Source organism: Lytechinus variegatus, chromosome 18 (assembly GCF_018143015.1).
Source record: "Lytechinus variegatus isolate NC3 chromosome 18, Lvar_3.0, whole genome shotgun sequence".
Lineage (NCBI taxonomy): Eukaryota > Metazoa > Echinodermata > Echinoidea > Temnopleuroida > Toxopneustidae > Lytechinus > Lytechinus variegatus.
The window spans coordinates 17,905,079-17,921,147 of NC_054757.1; the positions used below are offsets into that span (position 1 = coordinate 17,905,079).

General features: G+C 40.7%; 1 protein-coding gene across 6 annotated transcripts in view; it reads right to left on the reverse strand.

Annotated features, from left to right (window-relative positions):
- Positions 1–360: 360 nt before the first annotated feature.
- LOC121405563 (histone acetyltransferase KAT6A-like) overlaps positions 361–16,069 on the reverse strand; it is a 72,637-nt gene continuing 56,928 nt past the window's right edge. For 4 of the 6 annotated variants that reach the window (XM_041596494.1, XM_041596490.1, XM_041596492.1 and 1 more), the window contains 4 exons: positions 12,744–12,809; positions 7,477–7,716; positions 6,874–7,012; positions 361–6,230 (listed from right to left, as the gene is read on the reverse strand). In XM_041596494.1, coding sequence (XP_041452428.1) covers positions 487–6,230; positions 6,874–7,012; positions 7,477–7,716; positions 12,744–12,809 — 6,189 coding nt within the window. In that variant the 3' untranslated portion in view covers positions 361–486. The remainder of the gene's footprint in view (positions 6,231–6,873; positions 7,013–7,476; positions 7,717–12,743; positions 12,810–16,069) is intronic. The other 2 variants (XM_041596493.1, XM_041596491.1) reach the window with 1 other exon arrangement.

Consider the following 16,069-nt stretch of genomic DNA (forward strand, 5'->3'; position numbering starts at 1 on the left):
AACCAGGTTGCACAGAAAAATTGGACAAGAATGGCTCCTGATACGATGACCGTGCATATTAAACAATTCCTGATACAATGACTGTGCGTATTTAACAATTTATTTTCTTTTTTGAGTTTCTCTCACTGATCTTTCAAATCACAGTGGATTCAGAATTTCAGAGTCACATGAGTTTCAGCAGAAACCGTTTTGATATGCCTAAAAGTTTGTAATCTGCCATGCGTGAACGATTGGCTAAGCTGTTGGTCTCAAATTGAGATGAGATTCTACTCTTACCATAAGTGTCAAATCTATAGTAAAAGCATAATTATTACTTGTAAAATCTTTCCAGGAAATTGGTTTTCTTTTTTTGTGGGATGCACTGTACATGGAATTTCCTAGTAATTGAAGAGCATGTGTGACAGGGATTGAGTGAGATGAGCACAGAGAATTTCTTAATTGTGGTTTTAATTTCTGAAGAAAGTTAGAATGAAACATTGGTTAGTATCATCTTCTCATGACGGATTGGCTTCCCATGGACGGTTTCATGAAGCGAGGGTAGTTGGGATACATTCCGGACTGGTTGTGCTGCTGGCGAGCCATGTGAGCCATCTCCATTTGCATATGCATGCTTGGTTGTTCCATAAATCCCGGGGTGCCACTCGGATGGTAGCTGTTGGACATCATCCGTGCCTGCATGTAGCCATTCATCGGTCCAGAAGGGTGTCGGGGAGACGATGGGTACTGGCCAAAGTAATTGTAAGGACGCGTAGAATTGCAGTGCTGCTGGACGGCTGGCATCATATTTGGATGTGGGCTGGCCGGGTTGTGAGTCGGGTGGCCTTGGAAATGGCTGTAAGCTTTGTAATTGCTAGGATGCATGCTATGCATCGCTGCAGCAGCAGCCACAGCTGCAGAGGGTGGCTGGGCACTGCCAATCTGTTGCTGGAGATGATGAGGAAGGTGTTGACCGTAATGCTGTTGCTGCTGTTGTTGCTGCTGCTGTTGCTGCTGCTGATGGTGGAGAGAAATAGCTGGATTCATCTGATTAGGATGTGTCTGCTGTTGGGGCATCTGTGGTTGATGGAGCTGTTCCGCTGCGGCAGCTGCTGCAGCAGCTGCAGCCGCACGTTGTTGCTGTTGCATTGCACGTCTTTCATGCCTCAAGGATGATGATCCACTCTGGCCGTGCTGAACTATTGCTTCATGTCTTGACACAGATGTAGATTCTTGCCTACGAGGGGTCATGGTGTCTTGACGTTGCTGACCAAAGGTACCCTGACGATGAGGAGTTCTTGTGTCTTGCCTTGGTTGCGTTACAGTCTCTTGAAGATGTGGTGTCATTGAAGCCTGCCTTGTCATTGCATCATGTCTTTGTGACGCCATGTTGTCTATAATGTGAGGCGTCATGGCATCTTCCCGATGAGGAGTGGCGGTGTCTAATCTCTGGCCAGCCATCGGGTCTTGCAGATGTGGTGTCATTGCTTCCTGCATGTTATGAGCCATGGTATCTTGCCGATGGGGTGTGGCTGTATCTCTTCTCATTTCCTGAACTTGCATGTGCTGGGCCATAGCATCTGTTCCGTGTGGTGTGGAAGTGTCTCTCCGACTGTCAGCTATGTGAGGTCCTACACTCTCAGGTCTGCGAGTCGTCATCATGGGGTTATGCATGTGAGGGTTCATCATCTCTGGCCTCATGTTACTGGCCATGTTGTCCTGATGATGCTGTAACATAGGCTGTTCCTGCTGCATATGACTTGGCATGTTGGTGTCCTGCAAGTGAGAAGTCATGGAGTCATGCCTATGTCTGTGAGGAGTTGCTACATCTTGCCTCTGCTGAGAGTGTACACTTTGCCTCTGCTGTTGCATTATTTCTTGTCTGTGCTGCTGTTGTTGCTGCTGCTGTTGTTGTTGCTGCTGTTGTTGATGCTGCTGCTGTTGCTGATGATGTTGTTGCTGTTGATGATGTTGATGTTGCTGTTGTTGCTGCTGCTGATGCTGCTGTTGTTGCTGCTGCTGCTGATGTTGCTGCTGCTGTTGTTGTTGAACCACTTGATGCTGCATACCAGTTGAACCATGCATGGTGTCCATGCCATGCTGTTTCTGCATATCGGCTCTATGTTGATTCATAATTTCAGGTCCATGACGGGTAATGTGATCTGCTCCCTGCTGCGATAGTCTGCGATCAACTCCAGGCTGTGGGACACCTCCAGGCTTCATACCAGAGTGTTGTTGTTGTTGTTGTGACTGCTGCTGGTGCTGCTGTACATGATCCACAGCAGCCATAGAAACTCTACGTTGAGGAGTCTGTCTGTGTGATTGAGAAACTGGCGGAGTGACATTCCTTGGCATATGCACTTGAGCATTCTGAACTGGGGGTGTTGGCACTGGTGGTGGTGTTGGATTCTGTGGAGGTGTAAGATTAGCTGTAGGCTTGGGTGATCGTGGGACTGTTAGTGGCTTGTTTGGCAAAATTTCATTTGTCAGCTGCTGGAGTGCAGCAAGGCTGCTTGTAGAACCTCTCTTGTTCTGTGACTGCTGGCCTCCTGGTCCAAACATAACATTATTATTTGAATTGTTACCATTGTGTCCAGTGGGTGATCCAAGTGGGGGCTTCATAACACATCCTGCTCCAGGCTGTCCCATTGGAGAACACACCTGTGGACTGCGCATTTGAGGGCTGCACACAGGTGCGTTATGCATCTGCGGACTGCATGAAGTTGCGGAGGTAATCACTGGACTCTTGACCGGTGGATAAGTCATGGCAGGGCTACAGGCTGGACCGGTGCTACGAGCGGGACTGCATGACTGGGTGTAAACTGGGCTGCACACCTGATTATTATTGTTCAGTGCAGGGCTACATGCAGAAACATTCATAACTGGGCTGCATACCTGCGTGTTGTTTAAACTGGGACTGCAGAGTGGATTATTGTTGGTCATCGCTGGACTGCACATAGGTGCACCCATCGCTGGGCTGCAGACCTGCGGACTCTGCAGATTATTGATCTGGTGTGGACTATTCATTTTTCCAAGCTGAGGACTATTGAGGGAATTCATTTGTGGACTGATGCTTGGCACTGGCTGACCCATACCAGGTCTTCCTGGTGGACTAGATTGCTTGGGGCTGTAACCTTGTTGTGGCTGTTGCTGTTGTTGCTGCTGTGGAGGTGGTGCTTGCTGAGGACCAATGTTAGTACTGCAAATGTCTCCATGTGGACTATTGAGATTATGGTGCATCTGAGGGCTCCCTAGATTCCCCATTCCTCTTACCCCTGTCATACCAGGGTTGGGCATCATCTCTGCCTGGTCTAGACCATGATGATCAGCTATTTCCATACAGTTCCCGTACCTCCTCACAGGGTTGCTGCAAGACTGGTAACCCATCTGCATGCCATGTTGAGTCATCTCACCAGAACGTCCATATTCTGGCATGCCCATTGACTGCATATTCTCATGGGTGTTGCCACCCATAGAAGTCTGTAAATTATTTTGACAAGAAGAAATTCCGGAATGGTGCATTTGCTGCGGCATCTGTCCCTGAGGGCCCAACATCTGCGATTGCTGCTGGTCGGCCGGAGGTGCTTGTGGTGCATCTAGGTGCTGCTGTGTTTCAAGGTGAACATTTGTATCCATACACGGTTGGTGTACTACATGAGAGTCTATTTGGGGAGGGGTAGAATTGATAACAGATTGTGGTTGTTGCTCTACAGTGGGCGGTTGCACTGGCATCATCTGAGGCGCAGAGTCCATGATCCCAGGTACAGTGTCCATCATCTGTTGAGTACTTTCCATGCTTTGAGTGGTGTCTAAAGGTGGAATGGTATCTAATACAGGCACAGGTTCCATTGACTGTGGTGTAGGCATGGTGCTGGGGATATCCATCATGGGTCGCTCTACAACTTCCTGGTTCTCCACATTGTTGGATCCTTCTACAGAGGACAAACCAGTGTTCATGCACATTGGTGATGTGTCAAGTGATTGAGGGGTGTCCATCACAGAAGCCACATCAATAGCAGGCGCCTCTGCTGATGCTGGTGGCACCATTGGATGGTCATTCATCCCAAGCATATCCATGTCACTGCAGCTATTCCTGGACCTGATTTCCTGGGTATCACTGCCACTGAAATTCGGGAAATCCGATTCGGAATTGGGCTGGTATGTTTGCTCATGATCATCACTATCAGCCATGCACTCCGGAGACCTCCTTTCTTGAGGATCGATTTCCATGATGGATTCAATGGCCTCAGCAGTCTCCATATCCTCTGCCTCAGTTGGCTCAAGAATTTTTGGCTCTTGAAACTCTTCCATCTCTCTACCATCCTCCACAGGATGTCCTGTACTGTCAAACTGATCTTCTTCTGGCCTGTTCTCTTCAGAACCTTCAGTGCTATGATCACTGTGGCTACTGAAACTATGTTCTTTCAGTTCCTCTACGTTCTCCCTGCTTTGATCTGGAGTGTGTGGCGACAGAATATCATGTAACTGCTCTTCTTCATCATCATCCTCAAGAGTTTCTTTCCTGTCAGTGGACATCAAGTTCTCACCCTTGTCTTCTGTCAATAAACTGTCCTCATGTCTAGATGGACTGTCCTGTATTTTTTCATCATAGGGCTGTAAGAATGGACTTGAATGTACTTGAGGAATAATTACAGGAGATTCAACCTCTGCAAGGGTAGGAGGAGCATCACCTTCAGGCTCACTCTCCTGGTGATCGTGATCCTCTGCAGATAAACGCTCTCTCAGCTCCTCAACTCTCTCATTTCCTTCCTCCTTCTCATCTTCAGACGATGACGAAGATGAGGATGATGATGACGATGTGAATGAGAGTCTAGATCTGGTACAGCTGCTTTCTTCTGGTATTTTAGAAATGGGCCTGATGGTGCTTTCCACCTCTGGTTCCAATCTAATATCAGTACTGTGATTATCAAGAATTTCATCATTTTCAGTTTTTTCATCACTGTCATCGCTTGCAAGTTCACTAAGGGCATCCCCTGAGGGTCTTACATGTTCTATCTCCTTAGAAAGAGTCTGAGTATTGGTTTGATCAACAGATTTCATGCTAAGGTCTGTAGGAACGTCCTGTTGTATGGTGTTTTCAGCATTATCCTCACTATCCTCGTCATCACTATTTACGCATCGCTCATCATCACTGCTCAATTCTGTGTCTGCCTCCCTTCCTTTCTCAATTTCTTCCTCGTCCACTTCCATGTCGGCATCTGAATCTTCATCAATGTCTTTAGGCTTAACAGATTTCTCATCAATTTTGCTAACTGTAGTACCATTATTCCATTGTGTGTCACCAGTCTTTGTAGACTCCTCAGCAGTGGCTTTAGATATCACGTTGTCATCACTGTCACTACTGCTGTCAGAGCTACTACTGCTTGAGCAGTTAAGGCCATTTATACAAGCCTCACTACTTTGAGTTCTCTGTGGATTTGCTTCAGTAGCAGGAGCAACATCTTTGGCTGTCTTTGGACTAACACTTGCCACAGCTGGTTTTGCATTCTTTGCATTTGCGACAGAAAATTTCTTAGAGGCTATTCTCTCAAGGTCTTTGGTCCTGATTTCAAGATCGGTATCACTGTCACTGTCTGTGGTACTGGTGCTAAAATCTATTGCTACTGTCAATGGTTTAGTCTTGACCAGTTTAGGTGGCACTTTTTTCTTTGGTCTGACCACCGGCTTGGTGAGTCTAAGAAGCCTGGCAAAGTCTTCTTCATCCGACGATGAAGTGGTGTCGTCTGAATCGAGCACAGGCCCAAGGGGTAATGGTTTGGCACTCGGGGTGCTTGAAGGTGTTGCACTTTTTGGCACAGCTGCTTGGAGTGATAGTGGCGGTGGGCTCAGAGGCTTTGGCTTCGGTTTTGGCTTTGTCTTCTTTTTCCTCTCCCAAAGCGGAACACGTTTTCTCCTCCTCCTGCGCTTCTTCACTATTGGTGGCCCGTCTTCTTGTTGTTTCGCCCGCTGAAGCCCCCTAGGCCACCCTCGCCTTTGCTCTATGGGGGTAGCGGGCTCTCCGTTTTTTGGACGCCCTCTGGTAGTAGATGTGCCAGGAGTAGACCCGGTACTCTTGGCTGAAGCCTTGGTGGATGAGGTGACCGGTGGTTGGATGGGAGCTTTTACTTTAGGTGGCCGGCCAATCCTGGGTGGGGGCTTGGGTGGCTCAAAGTCACTGTCCGAGCTGCTGAAGTCACCATTTATAACAGGACCAAGCTTTGATTTCAGTGCAAGCTTGCCCTTTCCGCCCTTTCCTGTAAAGAAAAATACAGAAACAACAATTAGCTGTAATTTAAATCTATACTCCATAAAACTTGCACTTGCAACAATGATCTATGATTAATTCTTGAAAAACAGTGTCCAATTATTGAAAAGCTGACCATTGAGGAATCGATCATGAGCCTTTGGGATACAGGGCCCAAGTTCATGAAATCTGTTTTCAACACTCTTTCTGCCCCAGGTCTATCAACAAATCACTGCTGCTCTATTACCTAAACTATTATGAAGTACGACACTTGAGACACCATAGTCTCCTTGGTTTGAAGCTTGAACAATCTTAACATGCTTTAATAAATGTTTGTGGCACCATGTCAGCAGGCCTACCAACCTGTAAACATCAAAATAGGAGTGATTCATTTAAAAAAAATAGGAGTCACTGCATATTTCCCATAGATGACAACATCTGGACAAAAAAGGAAGTTTTCTTTATGCTTATAATGTATATAAAAAAATTCCCAAAAAGGAGTAACACCTTTTAAAATGGAGGAGTTGGCAGGCCTGTGCCTGGGGAGAATTACATGAATTAAATAGTGATTTTCACTCTTGTAATAAGCTACCAAGATCCTTGAATCTGATTGGCTCAGAAGAAAAATATGCTGACTGAACTGGTCAAATTACCTGATCCTTTCTTGGCTCCTTTGCCACTGACTGATGACAGTTTGCTCTTAGCTGCACCTTTGGACTTTAGACCCTTGCCCGTTAACTTCAGCTTGGATTTGGTCAGCTTCTTGTTACCATGTCCTGGACCTCGTTTGACCTGAAGGGCAAAACAAAATCAGTTATTGTTTCTTGTTTTGCATCACCTTTACCTGGGAGTCTAAAAGCGAACTGAATCACTGAGACCCTTTTGGAATAGCATAAGTGAATATAGAACTTCATTCTGCTCTGTGGAATGGATGACACCTGCGATGAGGTAACATTGTAATGGGATTAAATCATCCATAAAAACTGAAGAGAGTCTTGTCATACTACAGTCTTTTGTCTGGCCAAAAGTAACTTTACAAACAACTCTAAGTGGGTGTCTCATAAAGGTCTTCGTTATTTACGAGCGAGTTTATAAACGACTGGTGACCCTTTCTTAGAAACTAAATCAACATCAATGAAAATCTGGTGAGAACACAAGAAAGGGTGACCAGTCATTCGTAATGTTACTCGTAACTTACGAACAGCTTTACAAAACACCAACAGGAAACAGCCCCCGATCATTTCAATCATTCCTACCTTTGAATTCTTCTTGTTCTTCAAAGGTGACTTGAGTTTCTTCTTGGGTCCTGTCCTGACTGGCGTGGTCTTCACGTGACTGGGTTCCTCTGCGATGAAGAGCTTGGGTTGTCCACCGTCGGAATCAGAATCCGAGGCAGCAGGCGGTTTCTTCTTCTTCACCAGTGGTTCATCGGCCACCGACTGGAGGACCGGGATCTTCCGTCTCCGCTTCCGAACCTTCTTCTGTCTTGTGTGGACCTAGTGACATCACAAAAGAAAGGATATAGCCGTTAGCAAGGGGATACAGCTGTTAGCAAGGGTGTACAGATGTTGACCTTGTAAGATAAAGCTTAGGGATTGATAGTCTGATTTCTACGATTGATTGCAATGATTATTGTGAATGATCAATTGTAAAAATCAGCCCATGATCAAACGCTAACCTTTATGATACAGGCCCTAAGGCCCCGGTAGCACAAAAGTTAGCGATTAATTGCTAATCTAAAAGAGCGAATCAGATTGGTTCCATGTCAGTCTACTGAGCAAAATGCACATGCAACGATGATCATGACAGGCTGTTTCATTAACCGATTAATGACTAACCATTGTGTTACAGGCCCCTGGTCTGATTTTAAAAAGTACACTACTTCACTGGGTAAAACCCGTTGGTCACTTATCAACTTGATCAGATGACCTTGCTGCTCGACGATCATTTGTTCAACCAACATTTTTTATAATGATTAAATGGTCCAAGAGCAATTTTTTGTTTTTTGTATATTTTCTCTTTTCATCTCATTACCATTGTGGTCTAGCATCTGGGCTTCTCATACAAATGTTAGCAATCAATCAGAGGTTTTTTTTTACCAATTTCATCAGTTGGTACGAGCAATTGTTGGTACAAATCAACCGTTGATACTTTTTTGTTACAGTATGAAATATAATTTAATATGAAATATAAATTAAGAATGAGACAGAATGAAAATGTACCAAGTTGAACAAAGTTTTCTTTTTATAGATAGAATGATTTTTAAACAAAATATTGATTAAAACTATGAGGGGCAAAGAGGCATCAGACAAAGAAGTATTTGACCAAGTGGAAGTATCACATCAGGAAGGGTGGATGCTTCTGCTGGGCCCTGTCCTTTCAAGAATAGTGATTGATCCAATCAATCCTAACTTTATAGGAAGTGTAAGTGTACCCAATGTCCCGTTGGAAACAGAGGAGCACGCTACTCCAACACAAGGATCTACTAGGGACATACATTCTAGATGTTGCTAGGTGTTGCAGGCTATCTTAGCTGTGATTGATCAATCAATCACACCTCTTTGTGAGACCGCCCCGAGGAGTCTGTTTTCACTGCTTTTCTATTACTAAAACATCAACAAATATAACACTGTACAAAGCTGATGGAATAATTGCATTTGAATGGACGAGAAGATTCATCTTGGGGAAGCATTTCACAAAACAAGTTTCCCAAAGTTATTCACTGAAACTGTTATTATTGAAATCTTTACATCTCATTGGCTGGAATGAAATTTGCCCGAGGCAATCATGAAAAAGATGTTCCATGAAATGCAAATTGTATACTTTGTTCTTTTTTTTTGGAAGCAAGCTTGGATTTGCAAAATACTTCAGTTTCAAAAGTGGTATCAAATTATAATGATGAGCAAGCAAAAAGCGGAATTTGTCATGCTAATGAAGACCACCCTTAACACGGCTTTCGTACATTACAAGCCCACCAAAAAGCCCTCAGCAGCACACATGCATAAGGGCATTGTGTAAGGGCATTTCTGCAATGATGTGGTTCGCAAAAATATTTTGCTAAGGGCATTCTTGCACCAACAAAAAAGTTTTATTCATATACTATATATTTTTATCAATATTCAATACAGATTATTATAGTCATGTGAGCAAAAAATAAGATTCATTAAATTATAGTAGAAAAGTTAAAGCACATGTGCAGTGCCCCCCCCCCATTATTTTCTGAAGTGATAAAACTTTTTTTTAAGGAGAAAAGAAAAAGGTGTAAAAAATACTATGAAGAGAGGACAAGATGTAACCTTCAAGTCATATCTTGTCCCCACCTTATCCAAGAAAATTTGGTGCATTCAACATTTATCTTTATTAGGCTTGTGCAAATAAAAAGTCACCCCCCCCACACACACACGCTGTACAGCAGGTGTGGTTCCTTCTAAGGCAAGCTAATTGTTACAATGTTCACTGATGTAAATATAAGTTACTGAACACTAATAACACAAAAAGAGTGCATCTATTCAATAGGACTACATAAGCTACAGTGATATTGTAAAGTATAGATGATTTTTAAGCAAGCATAAGATGTTTGAGATTTGTCACATGGCAATCTACTACTGCATTAACTACTAGCAGAGAAAAGAAAAAGAGAGAGGAAATAGCAACTCAAATTTAGATTGCACAGGTTCTTTGAAGAGATCAACTACAGAAGCTTGGGTACATTACATGTTTTGACCAACCAACCATGGACTGATAAATAGCCTATTGCCTAAGGAAAATGGTGCTATGGCAGGATCAAATCTATAACCAATGCATCTACACATGTTCTCCCTGTATTGTCAACCTTGAAGTCAGTTTTAATCTTACTTACATGAGTGACTTCGTTAATGATTATGATGAAAACATTAAGAGGTGGGAGTTACTGCTACCCTGTTTGGCATTCAACGATTTAAGGGCTAGAGCAACGTCGATCTGGTGCTGCACAGTGGCTGCCAGGCCAACAATCACTTGGGCAAAATGAATTTTTGGAGTGTTTCTTATTTCAGATTATATTTCGAACAATGAAATATAGATTTTCATTTTTTTTCCAATGATTTATCGATTTCATATTGAAACAAGAAAAGAAGATGGAAACTCGGACATTTTCATAAAGCTGTTTGTTAGTGACGAATGATTATCATTTTACGTACAACTTTACTCTCATGACTGGAGACCCTTTCTTTTGCTAAGTGCTATATCCCCACGTAGCTGACCTAGCACCTAAGAACATGATCCAGTCGTGCGTAAAGTCATGCATAATTTTACGAAACACCATCCTGACAGGGTAATGGGTTTTTGCATAGGGCAATTGTTTTCTTTTCTTACAAAGCTAAAGATACAGGCCCGTGTTCTGAAGTCAGGGGGCCGTTTCATAAAGCTGTTCGTAAGTTAAGAGCGACTTTAAGAACGACTGGTGATCCTTTCTTACGCGCTAAACCATCGCCTATGGTGTATACCATTTACCAAAAGAAAGGTTCACCAGTCGTTCTTAAAGTCATTCTTATCTTACAAACAGCTTTATGAAACACCCACCAGGTTTAACTTTATAGACCATGTTCTAACTCTGTGCTAAAATTATGGAAAGCCAAAATTGTTAAAATTTTCCGTGCATTGTATGTTTCTTGCATTAACTGTGCTCTTTCCTAACTCGTGAATGGTGAAGAAAGCTATCTTATACATCCTTCAGAAAAAGTTAAGAATGATTTGAGAGATAAATGAGCTGAACAATTGAAATTTTACTGTTGGAGATTTATGCCACTGTTGGCTTTCCATAGTTAAACCACAACTTAAAACCAGAGTTAATATTAAACCCGACTTCAGAATACAGGCCATAGTGTTCAGGCAGCCAATACTGAATGATTTACAACACAAATCCATATCATACTCATTCAAATACCATACAATACTGACATCTCAAACTATTTACTATTGGATAGAAAATTACAAACAGCATGCATCTAAAACTAAAAAAAAACTACATACAAGTACAATTTGGGATATAATTGCTGGACCGCGTTCCTAAACTAAGCTCCTTTGTGTTATGGTGTAATAATTATTTCCTAAGCTGTGTATCAAATAATCAGGCTATGATCAAATCAAAGAGATTTGTAAACTAAGTCAAGGGAAACTGTACAGTAGTCTCTATAAGTGGATCTTTCATTAATACAATTGTCACCCAAAAGTCAAAGTATTTTACTTTTAAGACCAAGATATGGATAACTTGACATTGTTATTTATATCTTCTATGTCAAATTATGCCTAAGTGTAAGTTTTCCTCTGTGGGTCCCGAGAGATTCGAAATGCAGATTGTATTCTACAGATGCTTTTTACTGTGGAGGGGTGGTGGGGAGGTCTAATGCTACAAAATAAGTGAAAAGATTTAACTCATCTAATCTGCACTATGTATACAGTATTTCTGCTACCATAAAATGTATAGAAAAAGCCCTATGAAAGTTGTGTTTATTTTCTTTCTTTTACTAAATCCCTAGATTCATCAATGAATTTCTGTTTAACGAACTTCTTTCATGCCTTGGTTCTCATGTTTGGAATCCGCCATGTATGATAAGTCACAAAAGCATTTGGTCTCAAATCAAAATGAACATTTTACTCTCCACCAAAGGTATCAAACTTTTAATAAAATCCTTTCTATTACTTGTATATCCATCTCTGTATACAGATTCTTTTTTCTGGGATACACTGCATAATATATGAAATCAAGAAGAAAAAATTATACTAAGTTACAAAGATGAAGGAACAAGGGGAAAAAATCTAAAAATGATCTTTCTACTTGTATTGACTATCAAAGATGGCACAACAAACCTCAGTTACCAAGTTCAGCAACATTTTGTGTACAGTCAATGGGATGGATGGTCACTTTAATAATAAAGTGGATGCAACACTTGGCAGGGGATACATTTTTGTCTCACAGTCATAAACAGCTATGACCCAATTTAATTCTTATAAAGTAATCATTTCTTGAGAAGAAAATACTGCAATTCATTAGGTCATGTGATTTTCTTCCCAGCTTCAGTAAAAAACCATCTTTTTTCCCCAAGAGATGGCATATACATTGTATGTTGACTTCTTGATATAATTTGGGTGATTTGTTTCACCATACCTGAACAGTGAAATGTTCATTTCTAGCTAGCACCCAGTGAATAAAGATTGCATGTTTGATTACAAAAAACTAATTGAGAAGAATCTTGGAACCAGCAGGCTTTGAACCCGTCATCCACTGCTTGCCAGGTAGTGTTTAAAAAAAGTAAAAAGGTCAAAACGGTAGTTGAGTTTTGTTGCTGAACTCTGTTGCTGAACTCTGTTGATGAGCTTTGTCACACCAAGGTATAAAAGGTTCACTAAGTGTATTTACAAACAATAGTACTTAACATGCATGACATTCACACATCTACTAGGCTAATGAGAACAACCCTATACGACTACACAGACTTCAACATGGCAGTTATATGGTGTGTTTACACAATCCATGCACTCTCACCTCCTTCGTTAGGGCCGGAGGTAGACAATCAAACGAAGCCGCCTTGTCTCGTGAATGAACCTTGAACTGTGTAGCATATAAGAACATAAATTCTTTCATGTATACATGGATCCATTTGTCAAAGCAGAACCCCTTCAGACCAGAGGGGTACTTTATAAAACTGTAACATTACACATGACTCCGAGAGCAACAGCATATTTCTTCTCTCGTGTATGCATGGATTCACTTGTCATTGCATGACCCCTTTCAGACCTGAGGGATACTTAATAAAACTGTGTGTAACATTACACATGGCTTCTAAAATTGAGAAATTGTAATCAGATCTCAAAATGATTGATAATCACTTTGCTCATTCTTATATTCCTTAACCAGAGGAAGTTCCCAGACATGAACAATACACAATTTTTGCATTCCAACAGAGAAGAATGAACATTTTTCTCTTTTTATTCAAATCAATCAGCTTTCACACTGCAAGCATCTCATGATTGTGATTCCTGGTATAATTCAACAATTATATATTAACAGGCACTTCATTAAGAAAGAGGATGCAAATGCAAAGAAATTGTAGGTGAGCATCAATGGTTACAACTATGTGGAGATGGGTTATGTGAGTTTATTATAACTAACAAAGAGGCAGATTGTCTGGTTCATAGGCTAGAATGATCTTTATAAGATTTGATGACAGTAGTAGCAATTCGTCAAGATAAATGGACAACATTAAGGTAAAGAAAACACACACACTTAGAATGAAATAGAAAGAATTGAGATTTGTTTTCCCCCTTTTTTGTACATAAGGGGGTGTTTATTGTGACTGAAAATATGTTGAAAAAGGAGGAATCCCTCTTTGTTTGGAAAGTCGTGTCCTAGGAAAGGAAAATGGATTCCTCATAATCAGGATAAAACTTTGAAGAATGGCCATCATAATAAAGACAAGACAGTCAAAGAGTGATATGACAGGATTCCTTGTTATGTCAAGCTTTATTGTGAAATGATATGTTCAAAAGAAGGTTTCTATAGAGAATGGTACCAGAAGAAATATGAAATATGATTTGATAGCCTTGTCCACTACAGACTAAGAACTTGTGCTATAAAACAAATTTGAACTGATTCATAAACAAGATGCCGACTAACGAAGAGCTAAAGATAAAATGTCCTGGATTTATGAAGACTCTACAAATCCCCCTCCCATGAAGTATGGATCTTTCTTGAATCTTTACAAAAATGTCAAAATCTAAAAAAATATGTTTCAACCAACTTTTGGACACCCCCCCCCCTCAAACTTGTAAGAAGAACATGCAGAAACAAGCCCCAAACTGCATTGGTGCCAGTTAACTCATCATCTGTAAAATAAAAGCATATTTTACAATGGGGATATGGATCTCAATGTTATCAACATTATCAAACATATCACATATTAGTAGTAGGCATATCCAAAACAAACCATTGTTGGCTACCGAGCAAAGATGGATGCATGTCACAGCCCATTCATCCATCCATGTTATTGACATGAAAAAATGTCCACAGGGGTATTGCAACAAAATATTTGCAATCAACTACAAATTTCTATTGCTAATATCGTCGGCCTTATGCCAAAAGGGCCTTAACTGCTTTTGGCCATTCCGAGATAATGGCGTTTATAAAGGTTTTGGCCTCTCTAATAATCAAAAGTTTGTGGTCGTTTTTTTGCTTTTGAAGCCAATTTCGATAAACGTGTTAAGTTATTAAGTTTTACATGAAATGTGTTAAATTTATTATAAAATATTCAGAACCCCTAAAATCGGGTTAAGGCCCTTTTGGCATAAGGCCGACGATATTATGATTGATATATCAATAGTAACTTAGCAAAATTGATTTTTAATTCTTGTTACATGAAGCAAACCAGCAATCATGTGAAAGTTTGCAATTAATCGGCAGAGTCGTGATTGATTTTGGAACCCAAAAGTGACTTGCGATTAATTGCAAGTTCCTTGCAATGCCCCATTAGAAACCATTTAAGGTTGGGAAGCTACATTTCAAAAAATGGTTGAGACATTGAATGGATGGTGATTTATAGAATGATAATACCATGTCAACAACAAATATGATCCTCCTACTATTACTTTATAATTTGTAACCATATCATCATCTTCACAAACTGTCCCAAAGAGGGGGAGAGGGAATGAGATGTACTGTTTAGATTCACCTTTTACTTTGTGGCTACTTTTGATGCCTAAATGTATGCTATTTGTTGATACCACATCAGTACATTATCTAAGAATCAAGCATGACACTTTGAAAGAATATAGACATTCAGCAGTCTAGTTCAACACACACAAAAATGATATTGTGAATTTTCGTTGATTTGGGGGATAATTAATGGAAACAAAGATGCTAACAATACCTAGATTTGATTTTAGAAAACTAGGTGCTTGTGAAAGCTACTACACTGTTTGTGGTTAGAACTAATCTACCTTTTCTTGCATGGTGGATGGAACTCTTTTTTTTTAATAATTGATTAACGTGCGATGATCATACAGTATATAAAAAGCAGAGAGAAATATAAAGGAAAGACAGATGCATGCATGGGAACCTGGGAAAAATCATGCAAAAAAATAAAAGAGAATAATATCAGGTAGTTGTTTTTTTTTTACTGGACAATACTGGTTTATATTTACTTAAAGTATAAATAACTGCAATTATCTAGGGAGAGAAACAGGTCTTTGAAACTAGCAGTCTAGAACTTCAAATAAGTGATGAGAAAAATCAGGTGAAAAATATAAAAATTATAAATAAATGTGTGAATATGTAGTAGCATCTTATATGCATGGTATGAGAGTCGGATCATCAGAATTTAATTCAACGTCCAAAATACATCGGGGCATGGTTTCATGAAAGCTTTGTCAAGGACTATCACTGACCAGTTTGCTGTAAGCCAATCGTATGCAAGGATTTGCAGTAGCTTATAACAAGTCAATGGAAATCACCAACTATGTCTTAATTAAATGCTCCCCTGGGGGCCCCATGTCATAAAACTTGTTATGACAACAAATTTGCAATAGCAGTTTAAAGCTACTGAAATCATTTGATTGGCCGATAGTAAAGTTGTTATAGAAATTGTGCATTTGTTATTATAACAATTCTTCATGAAACGGGACCACTGGGGCCCGTAACACAAAGCTTAGCAATGATCATAAAACATTTTTCTACGACTGATTGCATTGACTACAATGTACAATCGATCGTGAAAGTCAAGCGTACAATCGCTAACCTTTGTGTTACGGGACCCTGGTTTTCAAAATTTCATTTTGATCAAAGATGCAGAAGTTTGATATCTATTAAAAGAGCAT